The following is an 18,823-nucleotide window of genomic DNA, read 5'->3' as shown; positions in this document are numbered from 1 at the left end:
CGCCCATTGGCGGAGACAGCTGCGCGTCGAGGCCCAAACGGCCCGGCCCAGCCCGCGGCGGCTCCGCGTTAGTCAGTCATGGGGCGGCCGCCCAGAGCCGCCGCGGGGGCGGCGGGGCTCGGGGCTCGGGGGTCCGGCTGAGCCGGCCGCGGATAGCGAGCCTGCCGCGAAGGCGACGGAGGCGGACGCGGGGCGACCCCGGCGGCAGCGGCGGCGGGGGAAGCGAGAGCCGCCTGGGATGTTCAGTGAGTGCGGGCGGCGGGCGCGGGTGGCGGCGCGGCCTAGGCGGTGGGGGCGGGGCGGGCCGGCGTGGCTGCGGGCGGCGGCCCCGCCCGGAGCGCGGGCCCGCTCTCTCGGGCGTTTAAGCTAGAGGAGTGTCTCTAGGCCAAAGTCGGGCTGAAACTTGGCACATGGTGGCGGGGAGGACGCTGACGAGCGCGGCGGTCCCCACCTGCAAGGGCGCCCTCGAGGCGGCCGCACCCCTGACAGCCGGCTGCGGGCTGTGAGCCGCGGAGCCCGGAGGCCGCGGAGCGCCTGGGCGAGGCGTGGGCGGGGAGCCGAAGGTGAGCAAGCCGGCATCCCGGGCTCGGCGGAAGTGCGGCCCTTCAGACTGCGGCGGGGGCGCCCCGGGTCGGCCCCCAGCGTCGGCCGGCTGAGCTCTGAGCTCTGACCTCTCACCTTGCAGGTGGAGGTCTCGGAGCTGAAAGCCGGCCTGCGGGACCCGGGCCGCGCCGGGAGGGGCGTGCGGGGACTGTGTGCTCCTAGGTGACCCAGCGTTGCCGGGTAGGGGGAAGGGGACTGCGGTGGCCGATCTCGGTCTGGGTCCCAGCCCTGCTTGAGGGTGGAAGTCTGAAGAGGAGTTCGGGCCGTGTCCTTACACTCAGGGAAGCTTCTCGTAGTGGATGGGCTTGGTGTCTACATCGGCCTTCTGTGGAAACCATGTACCTACCTGTAATCTCTATGAGCATTCGTTTCTTCTTTTGGGGTATTGACTGATAACTTAAAAGTGGACTTTTTAAAGGATACCCAAAAAAGGAATAACGTATATGAAAATGCCTGACAAATAGGATGTGTTCTGTTAATACTAGTTATCGGCTATTACAATTACTTTTTTGGTAGCGTACTTGGTAGGTTCCTTGTGGGCGTGGGTTTTTTGCATTAAATGTGAGGTATGCTAACTTTTGATTTTTATGAATTATAAATATTTCCTGCCTTAAGAATCCGTATTAAGCTGGGAAACCAAAAAGTGGGCTTACCTTGAGCATTTTTTTTGTTTGTTTTGGTTGTCAACAGTAAATCAGTGTGTTTGGGAATGATTTTGATGCTTCTGCCTCTAAATGTGTTAATACTTGGTTCTGTCACTGGAAAATTAGGTAAAGTCCTCCCTTAACTATGCAGTCAACCAATTTTTTGGTTTTACTTTTGCAAACAGACATCCTTCATAATACCTATGAAGGACATGTTTGGAGAAAGGGTTTTTGTGTGATGATTCAGCTGGAAGGAGGCCCCAAAGATGCTGTTAAACAGCATTACCCAGGACAGTGCTAGAAGCCCTTCTAGCCTCTCTGACAGGTAGCTTCTCAGGTAGTAACTATTCTGATCATGCCTTCAACAAGCACGTGGTAAGTTCTCACTGTTCTGTTCCCCAAGAGAACCCTTGGAGCAGCAAGACATAAAGGGGAAGAGCTCAGACCCAGCAGCCAGGTGACCCAAGCGCCCCCCCTCAACCTGGGCACTGTGGACCCCACGGCACCTGTCTGACTTCTGTGAGCCTCAACTTTCTCATCTGAGGAATGTTCCCTCCCCTATGGTCAGTAAGTGCTAGGTATTAGTATAATGGTGGTGTAGGAAACTAATAGTGTGGTGATTCCCAGGATAGAAGTTTGTTCCACGGTTTGGTGGACAGAGAGAATCAGGCTTGAGGAAGAGATGGCCAAGCTGGGCTGTGAAGCCTCAGTGAGACTTAGGTAAACCAGATAGGAGTGCCAGTTTGGGGAGAGGGAAAGGGGAGGGGTTCCTCCAATTAAAGAAGGAGAATTTGACCAAAGCCCCTAAGGCTAGACAGCGGGGTGGTACCCACCTGTTTTGTAAACAGACAGATCAGAGTAACCTTGAGATGACTAGATGGAGATGGGATTTTTTTTTTATCTTCCCCACTGGTGGAGGAAGGAGAAAGTTTTTAAGCTCAGCACAGATGGCATCAGATTAGCTTTTTGGAAAGATTATACCTGTAGTAATGTGGAATTGAAAGTAGGGAAGGCTCAGCCACTTGTCCTGGTAGCTTTGTGTCTGCCTTTGACTCTGAAAGGAAAAGGACTGCTTACTGGAGGCAGGTATTTTAATCCAAATCTGGAAGCTTGGAGAGCACTTTGAGAAGGCATGAAGAAACCTGGAGACCATTCCGGGCAACTTTTTCTCTTGAAAAGATCTTCAGGGATATATTTTATATGCCTAACTACAAGACAGGATCTCCCCCCCACCTCCCCCATGAAGTTCAGTTCAGTCGCTCAGTCGTGTCCAACTCTTTGCAACCCCATGAACCGCAGCACACCAGGCCTCCCTGTCCATCACCAACTCCTGGAGTCCACCCAAACCTATGTCCATTGAGTCGGTGGTGCCATCCAACCATCTCATCCTCTGTCGTCCCCTTCTCCTCCTGCCCTGAATCTTTCTCAGCATCGGGGTCTTTTTCAGTGAGTCAGCTCTTCGCATCAGGTGGCCAGAGTATTGGAGTTTCAGCTTCAGCATCAGTCCTTCCAATGAACACCCACGACTGATCTCCTTTAGGATGGACTGGTTGGATCTCCTTGCAGTCCAAGGGACTCTCAAGAGTCTTCTCCAATACCACAGTTCAAAAGCATCAATTCTTCGGTGCTCAGCTTTCTTTATAGTCCAACTCTCACATCCATACATGACTACTGGAAAAACCATAGCTTTGACTAGACGGACCTTTGTTGACAAAATATCCCTGAAAGTATCCCACTTAAAAGAAAGTGTCACCACACGCTTAAGTGTCTCCTATTACAAACACTGTAATTACGCTTTCCAACAACTAAGGTGCCGTTTGGGAAATGTACTGGACTGAAACAATCTCAGTCAATGCTAGTTTGGGATTATTTATACAATCAGTATAGTATTAATAAGTGATAAGTAAAACAGGTATACCTACCTGAATGGGTATTGATGGCTTTGTTGACATTTCCAGTGATGTGCGGGTTCAAGAAGTGCTCTGTCATAGGTGATTTGATAGATACGAAGGTGATGTGTTCTAGAAAATGGAATTGATGATTCAGGGTGGCTAAAGTGACCACAGAGGCATAGATGTTGAAGATATAAATGGATGCTTGCTTGCATGCTAAGTCGCTTCAGTGGTGTCTGCCTCTCTGCTGGTCAGTGGTTTCTGACTCTATAGACTAGAGCCCGCCAGGCTCTTCTGTCCATAGGGTTCTCCAGGCAAGAACACTGGAGTGGATTGCCATGCTCTCCTCCAGGGAATCTTCCTGATCCAGGAATGGAACCTTTTTTTTTTAAGTTAACCAAATATTTTTCTTTATTAATTTTCTTATTGCAAGGGTAAAGTTGTCTTAGGTTTGAGCTTGCTTTTATTTGAATGTTTTACAGACAGTAACTGCTGCTCTGTTTGTTTACTGAAACAAATTCCTTTTTCCTTTCTCATTTTTTTTTTAACTTGAAGATGGTTTAAAGAACTTTGTGTATTGGCAAGCTTTAGAAAATATTATAGAAAATTCCTATTCATAAATCTTTGTTTAGCAATCAGATAAGATATCTTTCTGGTAAGATGTATTTAAATGTATCTGTATCTTAGTAACCTTATAGGGTTTGATAATAAGAAAAAGGTAGTACCATTTTTACAAGCAAAATACTAAACTTTTGGAGATTTGGCAGTTCAGTAATCAGAAGTATTTTGCAAAACTTTGTGAATTGACATTTTTAAGTCATGATACTGCTGCTTTATTTTCACAAAATAATACCATGCTCTGGAACTGTGTTCAATACAGTAAGTATTGGCCACGTGTGGTTGCTTTAATTAAAATGAAAACTTCAGTTCTTCAGTTGCATTAGTCACATTTTAATTGCTAAATAGCCCTTTGTGGCTGGTGGCTACCGCGCTGAACAGTGCAGAGGTACAGCATTTCCATCATTGCAGGAAGTCCTATGGGCAGTACTGTTGTTGTAGTTGTTAAGTCGTGTCCCAGTCTTTTGTGATCCCATGGACTATAGCCCGCCAGGCTCCTCTGTCCATGGGATTTCCCAGGCAGGAATACTGAAGTGGTTGTCATTTACTTCTCCAAGGGATCTTCCCGACCCAGGAATTGAACCCACATCTCCTGCACTGGCAGACTGGGAAGCCCACTGGGAAGCCCATGGGCAGTACTATAGAATAAAAAAGTGATCTTTCCACTGAGACACACACGAGGGTTTAATGTCACTAAAGCATCTCCAGAACCTCATTTGAATCCAGTTTGAGAGAGAATGATAAACATAGGAAACTGTATCCCCCTTATTCTGAGAGCACAATATCCTGTTTCTTCTGTGTGCAGACGTTGTAAATGGAGTCCATGTGAAAAGTTTTCTTTATAAAATCAGACATGGTAGATATAGGTTGGAGAAGGCAATGGCACCCCACTCCAGTACTCTTCCCTGGAGAATCCCAGGGACGGGGGAGCCTGGTGGACTGCCGTCTATGGGGTCGCACAGAGTCGGACACGGCTGAAGTGACTTAGCAGCAGCAGCAGCAGATATAGGTAGCCATTCTATAGATTGTGCCATACCCTTCCACGTTAACAAACTTGTATAAAAATAAGTTTTCTGAGCCCTAAAACAAGTGTTGAAGTAGGAATTAAATATTTGTGGCTTTCTTGGTTCATAAAAATACAGAGAAATCATGTGCCCAAAGTAAACCGTTGGGAATTCAAGCAGGAGCTAGACAAAGCTCACTTTATTTTTAATGTGAATTTGCAAGATAAAAGCCCTGTTCTGGGGCAACTAAGAAACAGTGATGGCAGGAGAGGGCAGCTGCATTGGTTGTGGAGGATGGTTTGTAGCATGGAGTAGCATAATCAGATTTGTCTTTTTCTCTGACCACCTTCAAAAGGGTGTTTGAGGTAGGCCTAGAGGTGGGAGGGTATTGGAATAGTCCAGGTGAGAAGTGATTTGTGCTGTCAAAAAGCAGCAGTGAGGATGTAGCACAGTGGCTACAAGACAGAATCCTGTCTGGAATAGAAGGAGATGAAGACCGTTTAGAGGTCAGGTTGGGGGAGCCAAGAGAAGATGACCACTAGTTTTTGCTTGTTTGGTTGGTTTTGTTTGAAGGATGGAAGAGGGGAGCCAGAAGACACGCTTGCATGGGAGGTGGCGTATTCAGCATCCTGGAAACCATGTAAAGATAATAAGGGGAAAATGACTTAGATTTGACAAGAGTTGAGGAATCTTAAGTCTAAGTAAACAGCTCGCTGATGTTGGCTGGCTGAGTAAGGAGATTACTGCAGGTTTGGAGTGGCTGGGGGTAGGAAGCTATGGGAAAAGAAAGTAATTGACAAGAAAAGACTTCTGGGACTTTATGGAGGTCTCAGCTGATGTTAGAGAAGATCAATTTCTAGTGTCATCTGGCTGCCAGACTGTATGATTTCTGCTCCACCCTATCCCCTCCCAGATTGTACATTGCTTCCTAAGCCCCCAGCTGTGAGCCTTATTCTTGTGGCATATTATTTCCATGGGAAAGAGCACAGCTTTTAGTTATTCTGCAAGTTTTAAAATTATATCATGTATGACCAAAACCGAGAATAGTCTGGTTCATATATTTTTAAGCTATGATTTATATTTCCACAGAGTATTTAATCATGATGATTAATGAAAAACCTTAGGTTTTTAGATGCTACTTAGAATGATCTGTCGGAGAAGGTAATGGCACCCCACTCCAGTACTCTTGCCTGGAAAATCCCATGAATGGAGGAGCCTGGTGGGCTGCAGTCCATGGGGTCGCTAAGAGTCAGGCAGGACTCAGCGACTTCACTTTCACTTTCACTTTCTTGCATTGGAGAAGGCAATGGCAACCCACTCCAGTGTTCTTGCCTAGAGAATCCCAGGGACGGGGGAGCCTCGTGGGCTGCCGTCTATGGGGTCGCACAGAGTCGGACACGACTGAAGCAACTTAGCAGCAGCAGCAGCAGCAACATTTTATATTTGTATATAAATATATGTATTTTTGTATATGCATATCTCCAGCCTTTACTGTTTGTTCTGTTGTATGACTTTTATGCAATTGAAAAGTCAATCTTCAGATTATGTTTTAAAAAATCTTCAGATTATGTTTTGAAAGAGTCAACATGAATCAGTTTGCAAGGATTATTTGTCAGTGATTTTGGAACAGCTTGTTCGGTGCAGTATCTGGATAAAACAGTTATTTAGTTATTCAGTGAAAGAAATTTCAATGGATAACAATTATATATGGATAAATTTTTTAATATTTAAAGAATAACAGATTTTTGGAATATGAGGTATTTTAAATCTTAAAACAAATGGAGGAAATCACAAAAGAGAAGTCCAATGCCTATAATTGAAACTGAAAACTTAAACATATCCAAATAAATTATCAAAAACACATCTTCCACATACAGACAAAAAAATTAGAAGCTCTTGATTTAAAGAAAGTTACCCTGATGGGGACAATCACTTGTGTACGGATAATGTTGTTTGCATTCCAGAGTGGACACCATGTTTTGATTCTGAAGAAGAAAATATTTTTTACATCACTGGAGTGAACCTAGAAAATTCATCCAGCTGTCAGTGTTCATCTGGACTGCAGTATTCTTCACTTCAGGCAGAGGAGTGTTTGAGGCCAATAGCAGCATCAGGGGTTCCTGATATTCTGTGTGTGTGTGTGTGTGTGTGTGTGTGTGTGTGTGCGCGTGTGTATTTGGCTGGATCAGGTCTTAGTTATGGCATGTGGAATCGTTCCCTGAAGTGAAAGTGTTGGTCACTTAGTCATGTCCAACTCTCTGTGACCCCATGAACTGTAGCTCACGAGGCTCCTCTGTCCATGGAATTCTCCAGGTAAGAATACTGGAGTGGGTTGCCATTCCCTTCTCCAGGGGATCTTCCTGGCCCAGGGATCAAACCCGGGTCTCCTGCGTTGCAGGCAGATTCTTTACCATCTGAGCCACCAGGGAAGCCCCTAGTTCCCTGACCAGGGGTTAAACCTGGGCCCCCTGCATTGGGAGCGCATAGTCTTAACCACTGGACCACTAGGGAAGTCCAAGGAGTTTCTGTCCTTCTTGATCATAAATTTAGCAGTGAAGGAAGATAGTCCTTTTGAAGGGGAAATTTCAAACTAGCTTGAATTACCACCTCAGATTAGTTTGAATATTACCCCTGCATTTCCTCCCTTCTAAGAATTCATGACAGGATTTCCCTGGTGGTCCGTTGAGAGTCCACATGCCAGTGCAGGGAATGTGGGTTCAATCCCTAGTCCAAGAAGTACCCATGTGTCATGGGGCATCTAACCCCAAGAGCCACAACCACTGAAGCCCACGTGCCCTAGAGCTGGTGCTCTGCAACAAGAGAGGTCACTGCCGTGAGAACCTGTGCTCTTCAAATAGCGAGTAGCCCCTGTTTGTCACAACTAGAGAAAGCTCACACAAGACAGCGGAGACCCAGCACAGCCAAGAATAAAATCAAAAGAATTCCTGAGAACTTTTCTAATATGTATACATATCCTCTTATTATTCTGATGCTTATCTGTACCTGGTGTTATAGATGAAGAGTGAAAGAGGTAAGCAACATGACTGAAATGTAAACACACTGATCTGAATGGAGTTTGGGGGGGGAATCTGTGGGGCTTCTGTTTTTTTACCATTTTGTGTTGGGGTGTAGCCGATTAACAATGTTGTGGTAGTGTCAGGTGAACAGCAAAGGGACTCAAGCGAACGGCCATGCATATACATGTAACCATTCTCCCTGTGGGGCTTTATTATTAGGTTGGTACAAAAATAATTGCTGTTTTGGACCGTGAATTTTAAATCATTATAACTAGGTTCAGACACATCTTTATTAATCAAAATAGGAGCTGTTACAATCAACACATTTTTGCCAACAAGAAAAAAGTTTATTTCTGTAGCATAAAAATGCATGCTTTGGGATTTGATGAACTCTTCGAAAGCATTTTCTGCCTTCTGCTGGTTGTGGACACGTTTTCCCTGCAAAAAGTTGTCAAGATGCTTGAAGAAGTGGTAGTTGGTTGACGAGAGGTCAGATGAATATGGCGAATGAGGCAAAACTTCGTAGTCCAATTCATTGAAGTTTTGAAGCATTGGTTGTATGACTTGCAGTCAGGAGTTGTCATGGAGAAGAATTAGGCCCTTTCTGTTGACCAGTGTTGGCTGCAGGCATTGCAGTTTTCAGTGTATCTCATCGATTTCCTGAGGATACTTCCCAGATATAGCGGTTTCACTGGGATTCAGAAAGCTGTAGTGGATCAGGCAGGCAGTAGACCACTAAACAGTAACTGTGACCCTTTTTTGGTGCAAATTTGGCTTTTCGAAGTGCTTTGGAGCTGCTTCTCAGTCCAGTCACTGAGCTGGTTATATAAAACGTATAAATATATATATAAATAATACATGTATAAAATAAATATATATATATATTTATATAAAACAATCACTGGTTGTTATATAAAATCCACTTTTTGTCCCACATCACAATCTGATTGAGTAATGGTGTGTTGTTGTGTATATTAAGAGAAGACAATACTTCAAAATGATGTGTTTTTTTTTGTTTTGTTTTTTTTTTTTTGGTCAGCTCCTGAGGAACCCACTTACCAGGTTTTTTCATCTTTCCAATTTGCTTCAAATGCCGAATAACTGTAGAATGGTCGACAATGAGTTCTTCAGCAGCTTCTTGTGTAGTCGTAAGAGGATCAGCTTCAATGATTGCTCTCAGCTGCTCGTTGTCAACTTGTGATGGCCAGCCACTACTCTTCTCATCTTCAAGGCTCTTGTCTCCTTTGCAGAACTTCTTGAACCACCACATTAGCTAATTGATCATTAGCAGTTCCTAGGCCAAATGCGTTGTTGATGGCGCAAGTTTTCTCCACTGCTTTATGACCCATTTTGAACTTTGTCACACCTCATTTCCACAGTCTAAAATAAATATAAACAGCAAGTAATAAAGTCATTAGCAAAAAAAAATAATGTGAGAAAATGTCATTAAAACATAATATATAACCACATTTATAAAAATGTGGTTATATCAGATCAGATCAGTCGCTCAGTCGTGTCCGACTCTCTGCGACCCCATGAATCGCAGCACGCAAGGCCTCCCTGTCCATCACCAACTCCCGGAGTTCACTCAGACTCACGTCCATCCAGTCAGCGATGCCATCCAGCCATCTCATCCTCTGTCGTCCCCTTCTCCTCCTGCCCCCAATCCCTCCCAGCATCAGAGTCTTTTCCAATGAGTCAACTCTTCGCACGAGGTGGCCAAAGTACTGGAGTTTCAGCTTTAGCATCATTCCTTCCAAAGAAATCCCAGGGCTGATCTCCTTCAGAATGGACTGGTTGGATCTCCTTGCAGTCCAAGGGACTCTCAAGAGTCTTCTCCAGCACCACAGTTCAAAAGCATCAATTCTTCGGCGCTCAGCCTTCTTCACAGTCCAACTCTCACATCCATACATGACCACAGGAAAAACAGCCTTGACTAGATGAACCTTTGTTGGCAAAGTAATGTCTCTGCTTTTGAATATGCTATCTAGGTTGCTCATAACTTTCCTTCCAAGGAGTAAGCGTCTCTTAATTTCATGGCTGCAGTCACCATCTGCAGTGATTTTGGAGCCCAGAAAAATAGTCTGACACTGTTTCCACTGTTTCCCCATCTAATTCCCATGAAGTGGTGGGACCGGATGCCATGATCTTCGTTTTCTGAATGTTGAGCTTTAAGCCAACTTTTTCCCTCTCCACTTTCACTTTCATCAAGAGGCTTTTGAGTTCCTCTTCACTTTCTTCCATAAGGGTGGTGTCATCTGCATAGCTGAGGTTATTTATGTTTCTCTCGGCAATCTTGATTCCAGTTTGTGTTTCTTCCAGTCCAGCGTTTCTCATGATGTACTCTGCATAGAAGTTAAATAAACAGGGTGACAATAAACAGCCTTGACGAACTCCTTTTCCTATTTGGAACCAGTCTGTTGTTCCATGTCCAGTTCTAACTGTTGCTTCCTGACCTGCATACAAATTTCTCAAGAGGCAGATCAGGTGGTCTGGTATTCCCATCTCTTTCAGAATTTTCCACAGTTTATTGTGATCCACACAGTCAAAGGCTTTGGCATAGTCAATAAAGCAGAAATAGATGCTTTTCTGGAACTCTCATGCTTTTTCCATGATCCAGCGGATATTGGCAATTTGATCTCTGGTTCCTCTGCCTTTTCTAAAACCAGCTTGAACATCAGGAAGTTCATGGTTCACATATTGCTGAAGCCTAGCTTGGAGAATTTTGAGCATTACTTTACTAGCGTGTGAGATGCGTGCAATTGTGCAATAGTTTGAGCATTCTTTGGCATTGCCTTTCTTTGGGATTGGAATGAAAACTGACCTTTTCCAGTCCTGTGGCCACTGCTGAGTTTTCCAAATGTGCTGTCATATTGAGTGCAGCACTTTCACAGCATCATCTTTCAGGATTTGAAATAGTTCAACTGGAATTCCATCACCTCCACTAGCTTTGTTCGTAGTGATGCTTTCTAAGGCCCACTTGACTTCACATTCCAGGATGTCTGGCTCTAGGTCAGTGATCACACCATTGTGATTAACTTGGTTGTGAAGATCTTTTTTGTACAGTTCTTCTGTGTATTCTTGCCACCTCTTCTTAATATCTTCTGCTTCTGTTAGGTCCATACCATTTCTGTCCTTTATCGAGCTCATCTTTACATGAAATGTTCCTTTGGTATCTCTGATTTTCTTGAAGAGATCCCTAGTCTTTCCCATTCTGTTGTTCTCCTCTATTTCTTTGCATTGATCGCTGAAGAAGGCTTTCTTATCTCTTCTTGCTATTCTTTGGAACTCTGCATTCAGATGCTTATATCTTTCCTTTTCTCCTTTGCTTTTCACTTCTCTTCTTTTCACAGCTATTTGTAAGGCCTCCCCAGACAGCCATTTTGCTTTTTTGCATTTCTTTTCTATGGGAATGGTCTTGATCCCTGTCTCCTGTACAATGTCACGAACCTCATTCCATAGTTCATCAGGCACTCTATCTATCAGATCAAGGCCCTTAAATCTATTTCTCACTTCCACTGTATAATCATAAGAGATTTGATTTAGGTCATACCTGAATGGTCTAGTGGTTTTCCCTACTTTCTTCAATTTAAGTCTGAATTTGGCAATAAGGAGTTCATGGTCTGAGCCACAGTCAGCTCCTGGTCTTATTTTTGCTGACTGTATAGAGTTTCTCCATCTTTGGCTGCAAAGAATATAATCAATCTGATTTTGGTGTTGACCATCTGGTGATGTCCATGTGTAGAGTCTTCTCTTGTGTTGTTGGAAGAGGGTGTTTGCTATGACCAATGCATTCTCTTGGCAAAACTCTATTAGCCTTTGTCCTGCTTCATTCCGTATTCCAAGGCCAAATTTGCCTGTTACTCCAGGTGTTTCTTGACTTCCTACTTTTGCATTCCAGTCCCCTATAATGAAAAGGACATCTTTTTTGGGTGTTAGTTCTAAAAGGTCTTGTAGGTCTTCATAGAACCGTTCAACTTCAGCTTCTTCAGCGTTACTGGTTGGGACATAGACTTGGATTACTGTGATATTGAATGGTTATAACCACATTTATTTAAAAATGTATTCCAGTATAAAACAGCAAATTTAACAACACAAAAGCTACAATTATTTTTGTACCAACCTAATATCTAGGGTATTCTCATTTTCCATGATTGAAGTTGGCCAGGTGGTCATTGGGACAGTATATAAGGTGGGAGAGACCATGAGGTTGGTCATGAAGGCCCTCAAGTCGGCTCGATGGCCCCTACCCATGCATGACATCCAGCTGTCCGTGTGACTCCCCTACAGGTCATGAAACGGGTCCGCACGGAGCAGATCCAGATGGCCGTGTCCTGCTACCTCAAACGCCGGCAGTACGGGGATGCGGACGGTCCGGTGAAGCAAGGCCTGCGGCTATCGCAGAGCACTGAGGAGATGGCCGCCAGCCTCACAGGTACCTTGCCCTTCTCCCAGAGGCAGCAGCTGGCCCAAGTGCCTCTTTGAAAACCCATCATAACACACCCTCCCTTGGAATCCCAGGGCTTTTGAGCTGTTCCTGATGTTGTGTGCAACTTTCTCCTTCCCTGAATGGGGCCAGGGTCGTCTCTTTCCTCTTGCATGGGCCCCTCCCATCTCACCTGGACCTCATTCATGGAAGGCTAGGTTCTCCAGAATGAGTCCTTTGGGAAGTGGTTGGAAATGTTGGCATCATACACATATTCCTGAGACTTACAATGTGTTTTTGCTTTTGTTGTTTGAAATTGTTTTGAAATTGGATTTGGATTTTTTCAAAAAAATTTTGAGAAATTTTTCCTGCAGTACTTTTAGATTGGTTATAAGTGTCTTTAAATGGCCAATGGTGAAGCTTGAGATTACAGTGCCTTCTCTCGCTCAGCCCTGGCTCCTCGTAAGAAGCCCAGCAGGCATCTGCCTCCTTGTCTTCCATGTCAGACTCACTCACTCTCCCTCACCTTCAGACTCAGATGGGTTCCCCTGACAAAGGAGGGGCCAGGTGATGGACTTGGAATAGATTCCTCAATGCCTTACTGTTTCTAGTAAGATGGCCAGTGTACCAGACATGAGTAAGTCCTTCTGAGCTTGTCATCACAGTCTTGGGTAAGCGCCTACTGCCTTGTCTTCTTTGGAACCTGTGCTGCTGCTGATAGACAGTAGGGCAACCACTGTAAAATTTGTGTTCTCAGTTGTCTTGATTTAGATATAATGGCATATCAGGAGAAATTCTAGAAAATTGCCAGGAAAAGTGAGAAGCATGAAATGTGATTACCATAAAATTTTATCCTGAATAATTTAATTGAGTAATCTGAATAATTATGTCTGCATTCAGCAGACCATCTTGAAGGCCTGCCAGTGGCCAGGTGCTGAGAAGTTCTAGAGAGAGTTGAGACTTGATCCTGGCTTCTGAGGTGCTTCATATCATAGTCGGGAAATGAGGCAGGTAAATCAGCATTCGTGGGAGAGTGACTTGGTGAGTCCTGTGAGGGGGATGCTCAGCCTCCATGAAAACAAAGAACATACTCTTTACAGGTAGATCAACAGGTCAAAAAGGCTTCCCAAAAGGTCTAGTGGTTCCCAGCATATAGTCAGGGGTCAGTAAATCATAGAAAGAATGAGCTGAGTTTCCAAAGAACCGTTAGGAGCTTATCAGGGGGAGAGTTCAAGGGGAGCATCCAAGGTACCAAATGTGGATTTTTGGAAGATGACTCTGGCGTCCATGTTAACCGAGGAAGGGCCAGATGAGAACCAGGGGAGCTACTCAGAAGGCTACGGTATGATCCAGTCTGAAGTGAGGACAGCCTGAGCTGAAAGGCTCAGAAGAGTGAGGGGAGAATGTGGTGAGCACTTGTGACTAAGGACTCAAGACTGGCTTCCTCATGGAGGGGCAGCAGGAGAAGGAGGCTGTTCCTACATGTGCAGCCTTCCATCAAGTCTCTTGAGTTTCATAGGGGACACTGATTCTTCTCACCCATCTCTCCATCTCCGTGTGTTGTATGTCATGACTCTGCTTCCTTGTTGCATAAATTACATCTGTGCTTAATTACATGTGTGTCAGTGTTTCATCCAGATTGTTGCTAAAGATGGCTCCTCAGTCCCCAGCCACCTTTTCCCAGTCCTGAGGTTCCCACCCCCAGAAAAAAGGGTAGGAGAACTTTGCTTTTCTTTTTGGAAAGCATGAACTCACAGAATGGTGATGAAGTATATGTTTACATCCTGAGTATTGAGATTCCAGCCTTCTTCCTCCTCACATTACTGAGAACTTTGGCAGCCAAGCACCTACTGACCAGGAAAGTGATTAACTATTGCTTGTCCCTGGTGAATCCGCCCTGCCCAACAAAAGAGACCTAAAGACATCACCAGGAAGATGCCATCCACGTCCTCTTGGGTGATAAACCCACGCCCAGAGTTCTTATCAGCTCTGTGATGCTGACTTTCAGAAAACTAGAGACTGTTGGTTCAGACCTTGAAAGAAACTGATCTATTTCACGTGAAAAATGGAAGTGAAAAGAAATGATGAGAAGCATCTTGGAGAAAACAAATAGCAGAAAGAAGAGAAACCTCAGAAATACCATCACTGATAGTCTTAAAACAAGAGAATGCTATTTTGAGAGAAAAAAGAACGTTCAAATGTTTGTGTTGTTGTTGTTCAGTTGCTCAGTCATGTCCGACTCTGTGACCTCACGAACTGCAGCACGCCAGGCTTCTCTGTCCATCACCAACTCCTGGAGCTTGCTCAAACTCATGTCTGTCGTCCCCTTCTCCTGCCTTCAGTCATTCCCAGCATCGAGGTTCTTTTTTAACGAGTCGGCTTTTCGCATCAGGTGGCCAAAGTATTGAAGCTTCAGTTTCAGCATCAGTCCTTCCAGTGAATATTCAGTGTGATTTCCTTTAGGATTGACTGGTTTGATCTCCTTGTAGTCCAAGGGACTCTCAAGAGTCTTCTCCAACACCACAGTTCAAAACCACATATTTATGTATGTACATGTACTTACATGACAGTACAACTGAAAAATCAGTAGAAGAGTTGAAAGTTGAGAAAGCCTTCCAGAGAGTACAGCAGAAAGATAAAAAATGGAATCTGGGAGAGGTTAAAGGATCAGTTCTGGAAGCCTATCTAGAAATTGTAGGAGTCCCAGAAGAAAACACAAGAGAGAGTCAACAAAATGATTCAAGAAAATTTCTCAGAATTGCAAGATGTAAATTTCCAGATTGAAAGGGCCCCCTGAATGTCCAGCACCCAGGTTGAAGGTAGACCCATCCCAGGGCACATGATGGTGCAGTACCAGGTCCTAGGCTCAGATGCGTCCAGAGGAGTCTTTCATGAGTCTCTGCACCTCTCCTCTCATCCAGCTTGTGTATCCTGTGCTTTATACCTTTTGTTCCTCTGCTGTCACGTCACTGGGTGTCAGGAAGGGCAGGTAGATGTGTCAGTCATACTTAACCAGAAGCCCCAATGTCCTTTGAAAATGTACTAAGATGCCCGATGCTACTGATGCCCCTCAACACCAGCTGCCACCCATCCTGCCACATTTTAGGCTAATGATTGTCTTTCTGTACGCATCTTGTCTATCTCTTCCTCTGTAGTCCAATCAGAATCTGGTTGTGCCAACATAGTGTCCGCAGCCCCTTGCCAGGCAGAGCCCCAGCAATATGAAGTACAGTTCGGACGGCTGCGGAATTTTCTCACCGGTAAGTACTCAGCACCAGCACCCTTTTTTATCAAAAAGGGGTGATGCACATTTCCCTCAGAACCTGCTATGTTCCAGCTATGTTTTAGGTGCCAGGGATCCAAAGGTAGTTGAACACAAGTCTTGTATTCAAACTTATAGTTTGTTGGAACTCCTGAGAGAGTTAAATCAGGAGGTTAAAGGGCTCTGAGCATGCTATTCACTAGTCCATGGCCTTCAGCACAGTGATTGTGACTTGTGCTGAATAAGTGGAGGCTCAGTCAGCCCTGTAAGGATGCCTCCTTACATGCAGCGGATGTGAAATGGACGTTGCTATCACTGCCAGTAAGATAGTACATCTCAAAATCGCCTTTTTCCCGTATTTCCAAAAGTGCAAGAGAGTAATAATACTCATGCATCAGCAACATAAAATTTAAAAGTTGTAATTTAGACCAGTTTGTGGGTGGTGTAATAACCGTGGAAATACAGAACCAGTAGAATTAATTATAATGAGGTTTCATAATTCACTGTTTGACTTTGTCACTTTTAAAAATGAAGTCATGTAGCCTGTTGGTGCCTTTAGTTCCTCATATGTAGCATAAACAAGGCTATTCAAAGACAAAACCAAGTGATTTTGACTAGTCCTAAGACAACTGATTATAATTTTAATGTTGGAAAGATGATTACAATAAAAGTGACTACGTTAATTCTGGTTATTAATCAAAGTCTTTTGTTGAGTACTTTCCTTACACAAAACATCTTGAGGTACAAGAAATACAAAACTTTCTCTGTCCTCAACAGATGGAGAGTAATTAGTCACGTATTGGTTAGTAGAAAATTATAGTTCAAATACTTTGAAGTTCTTTTATTTTTCTTTCCTTATTTGAACGATCCTTGAGTTAATAATTTTAGTAAGCAATCAAGTATATAAACCAAAAATAATATACCTGATTATACACTGAGAGTTCTAATTTTACTTCACCCTCATAGTGGCTAGTGTTTTAAAGCAAAGAATCCACATTTCCTGCATTCTGTAGTTGGGCAAAATGACCAGTATGTTTCAGGAGATAAAGGTTACAAAATAAAACCCTAGAGAGGGTTATCTTATCAGTTTCACAGATGTTGAGTGATGGGATTCATAAATAGAGAATAGTCTGTTCAATTGTTACAGAAATTAAAAAATTGTGAAGATTAACAGTTTAATAAAAAGAATCTATTCTGTTTAAACTGTAAAGAAAGAAACTCCAGTAAGATCATTATATCGTATGAATGTTAAATCTCTGAGAACAGCGATTAGTTGCTTTCTGTGTCGGCTAAAGATAAAAAAAGAAAAACTGGATTTATAAAAAGAATTTCAATCAGAGGTAAGCAAGAACTTGGAGATGAGATATTTTTAACTATTGGCATTGGTTTTTGAGGCTTTAAGCAATTTTTAAATTTTTTTTAAAATCTGTTTTTAGAAAATTATTTCACTTGGTTTATACAGCTATGATTTCCCCTTTCTAGATGAGTTCTCTCATCAATCTAGTGATGAGGAAGTTGGTTTAGAAAGAAATGCCTGGCCTCATTTAGCCCCTGTCTTGCATCCATTCAGACTGTATGTACATGAGGCACTGATTGCACTGGGGCTAGGGGGAACAGTAGAGTGTGTTGGTGGGGGGCCTGCCCTCTGATGACGGAGCCAGACAACTTGGGAAGCTCCAAATCTGTCACTGAGATAGTCTCTATTAGCCTTTTCCTGTGTAATTTCTCATCTTGTTTCAAAACTGAGAAAGTTGCCTGTTTGTCTATAATTTAATTCTTCAGTCCTTGGTCACAGGTTATTTTGAAAGGGAGAATATATATGGTTTTTCCTTACAGAATGCTTTTTCCTGGAACATTTTTCTCTACCATCAGGTCTCTGAAGAGTAGTCAGCCAAATCAAATGAATAATTATCTCCTGAGCCCCAGGATAGAAGTATAACATATAGTCATTAATCTGAATTGGTGATTAATCCTAAGAGGGCTAAAAGTCACAGTTTTTGCATGAAATGTGACAGTAGGGGAAGTGTTTTCATGAACCAGTATGGAACCAGTCATGGGGTATTGAGTCTGCATTTGAAGTGAAGGGAGAGAGAGATTGGGGTGTGGCAGTTAGAGGCGGCTTTCTTTAGGAGGGTAGGCTTTACATTAGCACTTGGATTTCAGACATCTGTGGAAGAGAAGTAGAAGGATTCGGGCTCTGTGCAGAGGCATGGACAGAGTGGCAGAGGTGGTGATTATGTTTTCAGGAACCTTGAAGAAGCCCTTTGTTGAAAATGGGCTTTCAGATTGAAGATAAAGACAGAATGGAGGCAGGATTTGACCACAGGCTTAGACGTGTGACCTTCATCCTGCGTGATGGAGACAGGCCTGGGTGTGACTGTGGATAGGGGAGCAGTGGACAGAGTGTGTGTTAACGGGGCGATGGAGGCCAGCCCAAGTGCACAGAGGCCCTGAGCAGGGAGACAGGGCTGCGGAAGTGGAAAGCGGTGTTTTGAGTCCATAGTTCTATCGTCAAGGTGAGATATCCAGGAGTAAAGGAAGGAGAGCTGAGAATGACGGGCTTGGAGTGGGGGGTGGGGGGTGGTATACTGGGCAGAAATAAGTCAGGTTTTACTTTTTAAATGGTTAGGATGATGGCATCCTGCTGCATAGCATGTAAGGTACATAACTCAGCATCAGCTATGGGAAAGTACAAATTAAAGGCTAGGAGATGAAAAATCCTAAAGGAAATAATGGAGAAAGTGAGTACCAAGGCTGTAGCACCTGCAGCATGTTTCTTCTCTAGAAGCTATGGGGTGAGAGGTTCTGTGAGCTCGCCTGTTGAGGGCCTTTTCTCTAAGACACTCAGTAGGAAGAGCATAGACTGGAGTCAGTCACTCTGATCTGAACCTGCAGATACCTGGGACTCTTAGATACAGTTTGGGTGTAAGTGCCTGGCTCATAGAAGCCACACACGCAGTGTTAGTTCCTTAAAGTGAGGTGAGCCTTTGAAGAGCAAGGTAGGAAGAGGAGCTCACAGGCATGGATGGGAAGGGTCAGGTCAGTGGTGCTGCCTACAAACAAAGGAAGGTGTTGGGTTGTGTCTGAAGGCCCAACCCTGTGGAGAAAGGCCAGGGAATGAGAATTGGTGTTTGTTTGACTTAGTGTCCTTTCAGTAAAACATAAGGTGTATATTATGATTACAAGGGAACAAGATTAAAATTGAGCTAAAACTTCAAGTTAATCTCACCTTGTTCCAGATATGTTGATGGGAATTTTTAAAGTACCGCATCCCTATTTCTGGATGGCTAGTGTTTTGTGTTTTTTTTTTATTCTGAGCTTAGTAAATTAAAATACCTCTCATTTTCAAAAATAAGC

The 18,823-nt window shown here is 44.0% G+C and overlaps 1 protein-coding gene across 5 annotated transcripts in view; it reads left to right on the top strand.

The window, feature by feature from the left end:
• The first annotated feature begins 56 nt into the window (after window positions 1-56).
• TAF5L (TATA-box binding protein associated factor 5 like) overlaps window positions 57-18,823 on the top strand; it is a 33,732-nt gene continuing 14,965 nt past the window's right edge. The window contains exons 1-5 of one of the 5 annotated variants that reach the window (XM_070782123.1): window positions 57-245; window positions 1,651-1,810; window positions 6,726-7,074; window positions 12,069-12,213; window positions 15,360-15,464. In XM_070782123.1, coding sequence (XP_070638224.1) covers window positions 7,030-7,074; window positions 12,069-12,213; window positions 15,360-15,464 — 295 coding nt within the window. In that variant the 5' untranslated portion in view covers window positions 57-245; window positions 1,651-1,810; window positions 6,726-7,029. Of the gene's footprint in view, window positions 246-809; window positions 1,811-6,725; window positions 7,075-8,817; window positions 12,214-15,359; window positions 15,465-18,823 lie in introns of those variants that run through there. The other 4 variants (XM_070782125.1, XM_070782124.1, XM_070782127.1 and 1 more) reach the window with 4 other exon arrangements.

Source organism: Bos indicus, chromosome 28 (genome assembly GCF_029378745.1).
Source record: "Bos indicus isolate NIAB-ARS_2022 breed Sahiwal x Tharparkar chromosome 28, NIAB-ARS_B.indTharparkar_mat_pri_1.0, whole genome shotgun sequence".
NCBI lineage: Eukaryota > Metazoa > Chordata > Mammalia > Artiodactyla > Bovidae > Bos > Bos indicus.
Note: the sequence above shows the minus strand (reverse complement) of the source record. Positions and strands in the feature narration are given on the sequence as shown.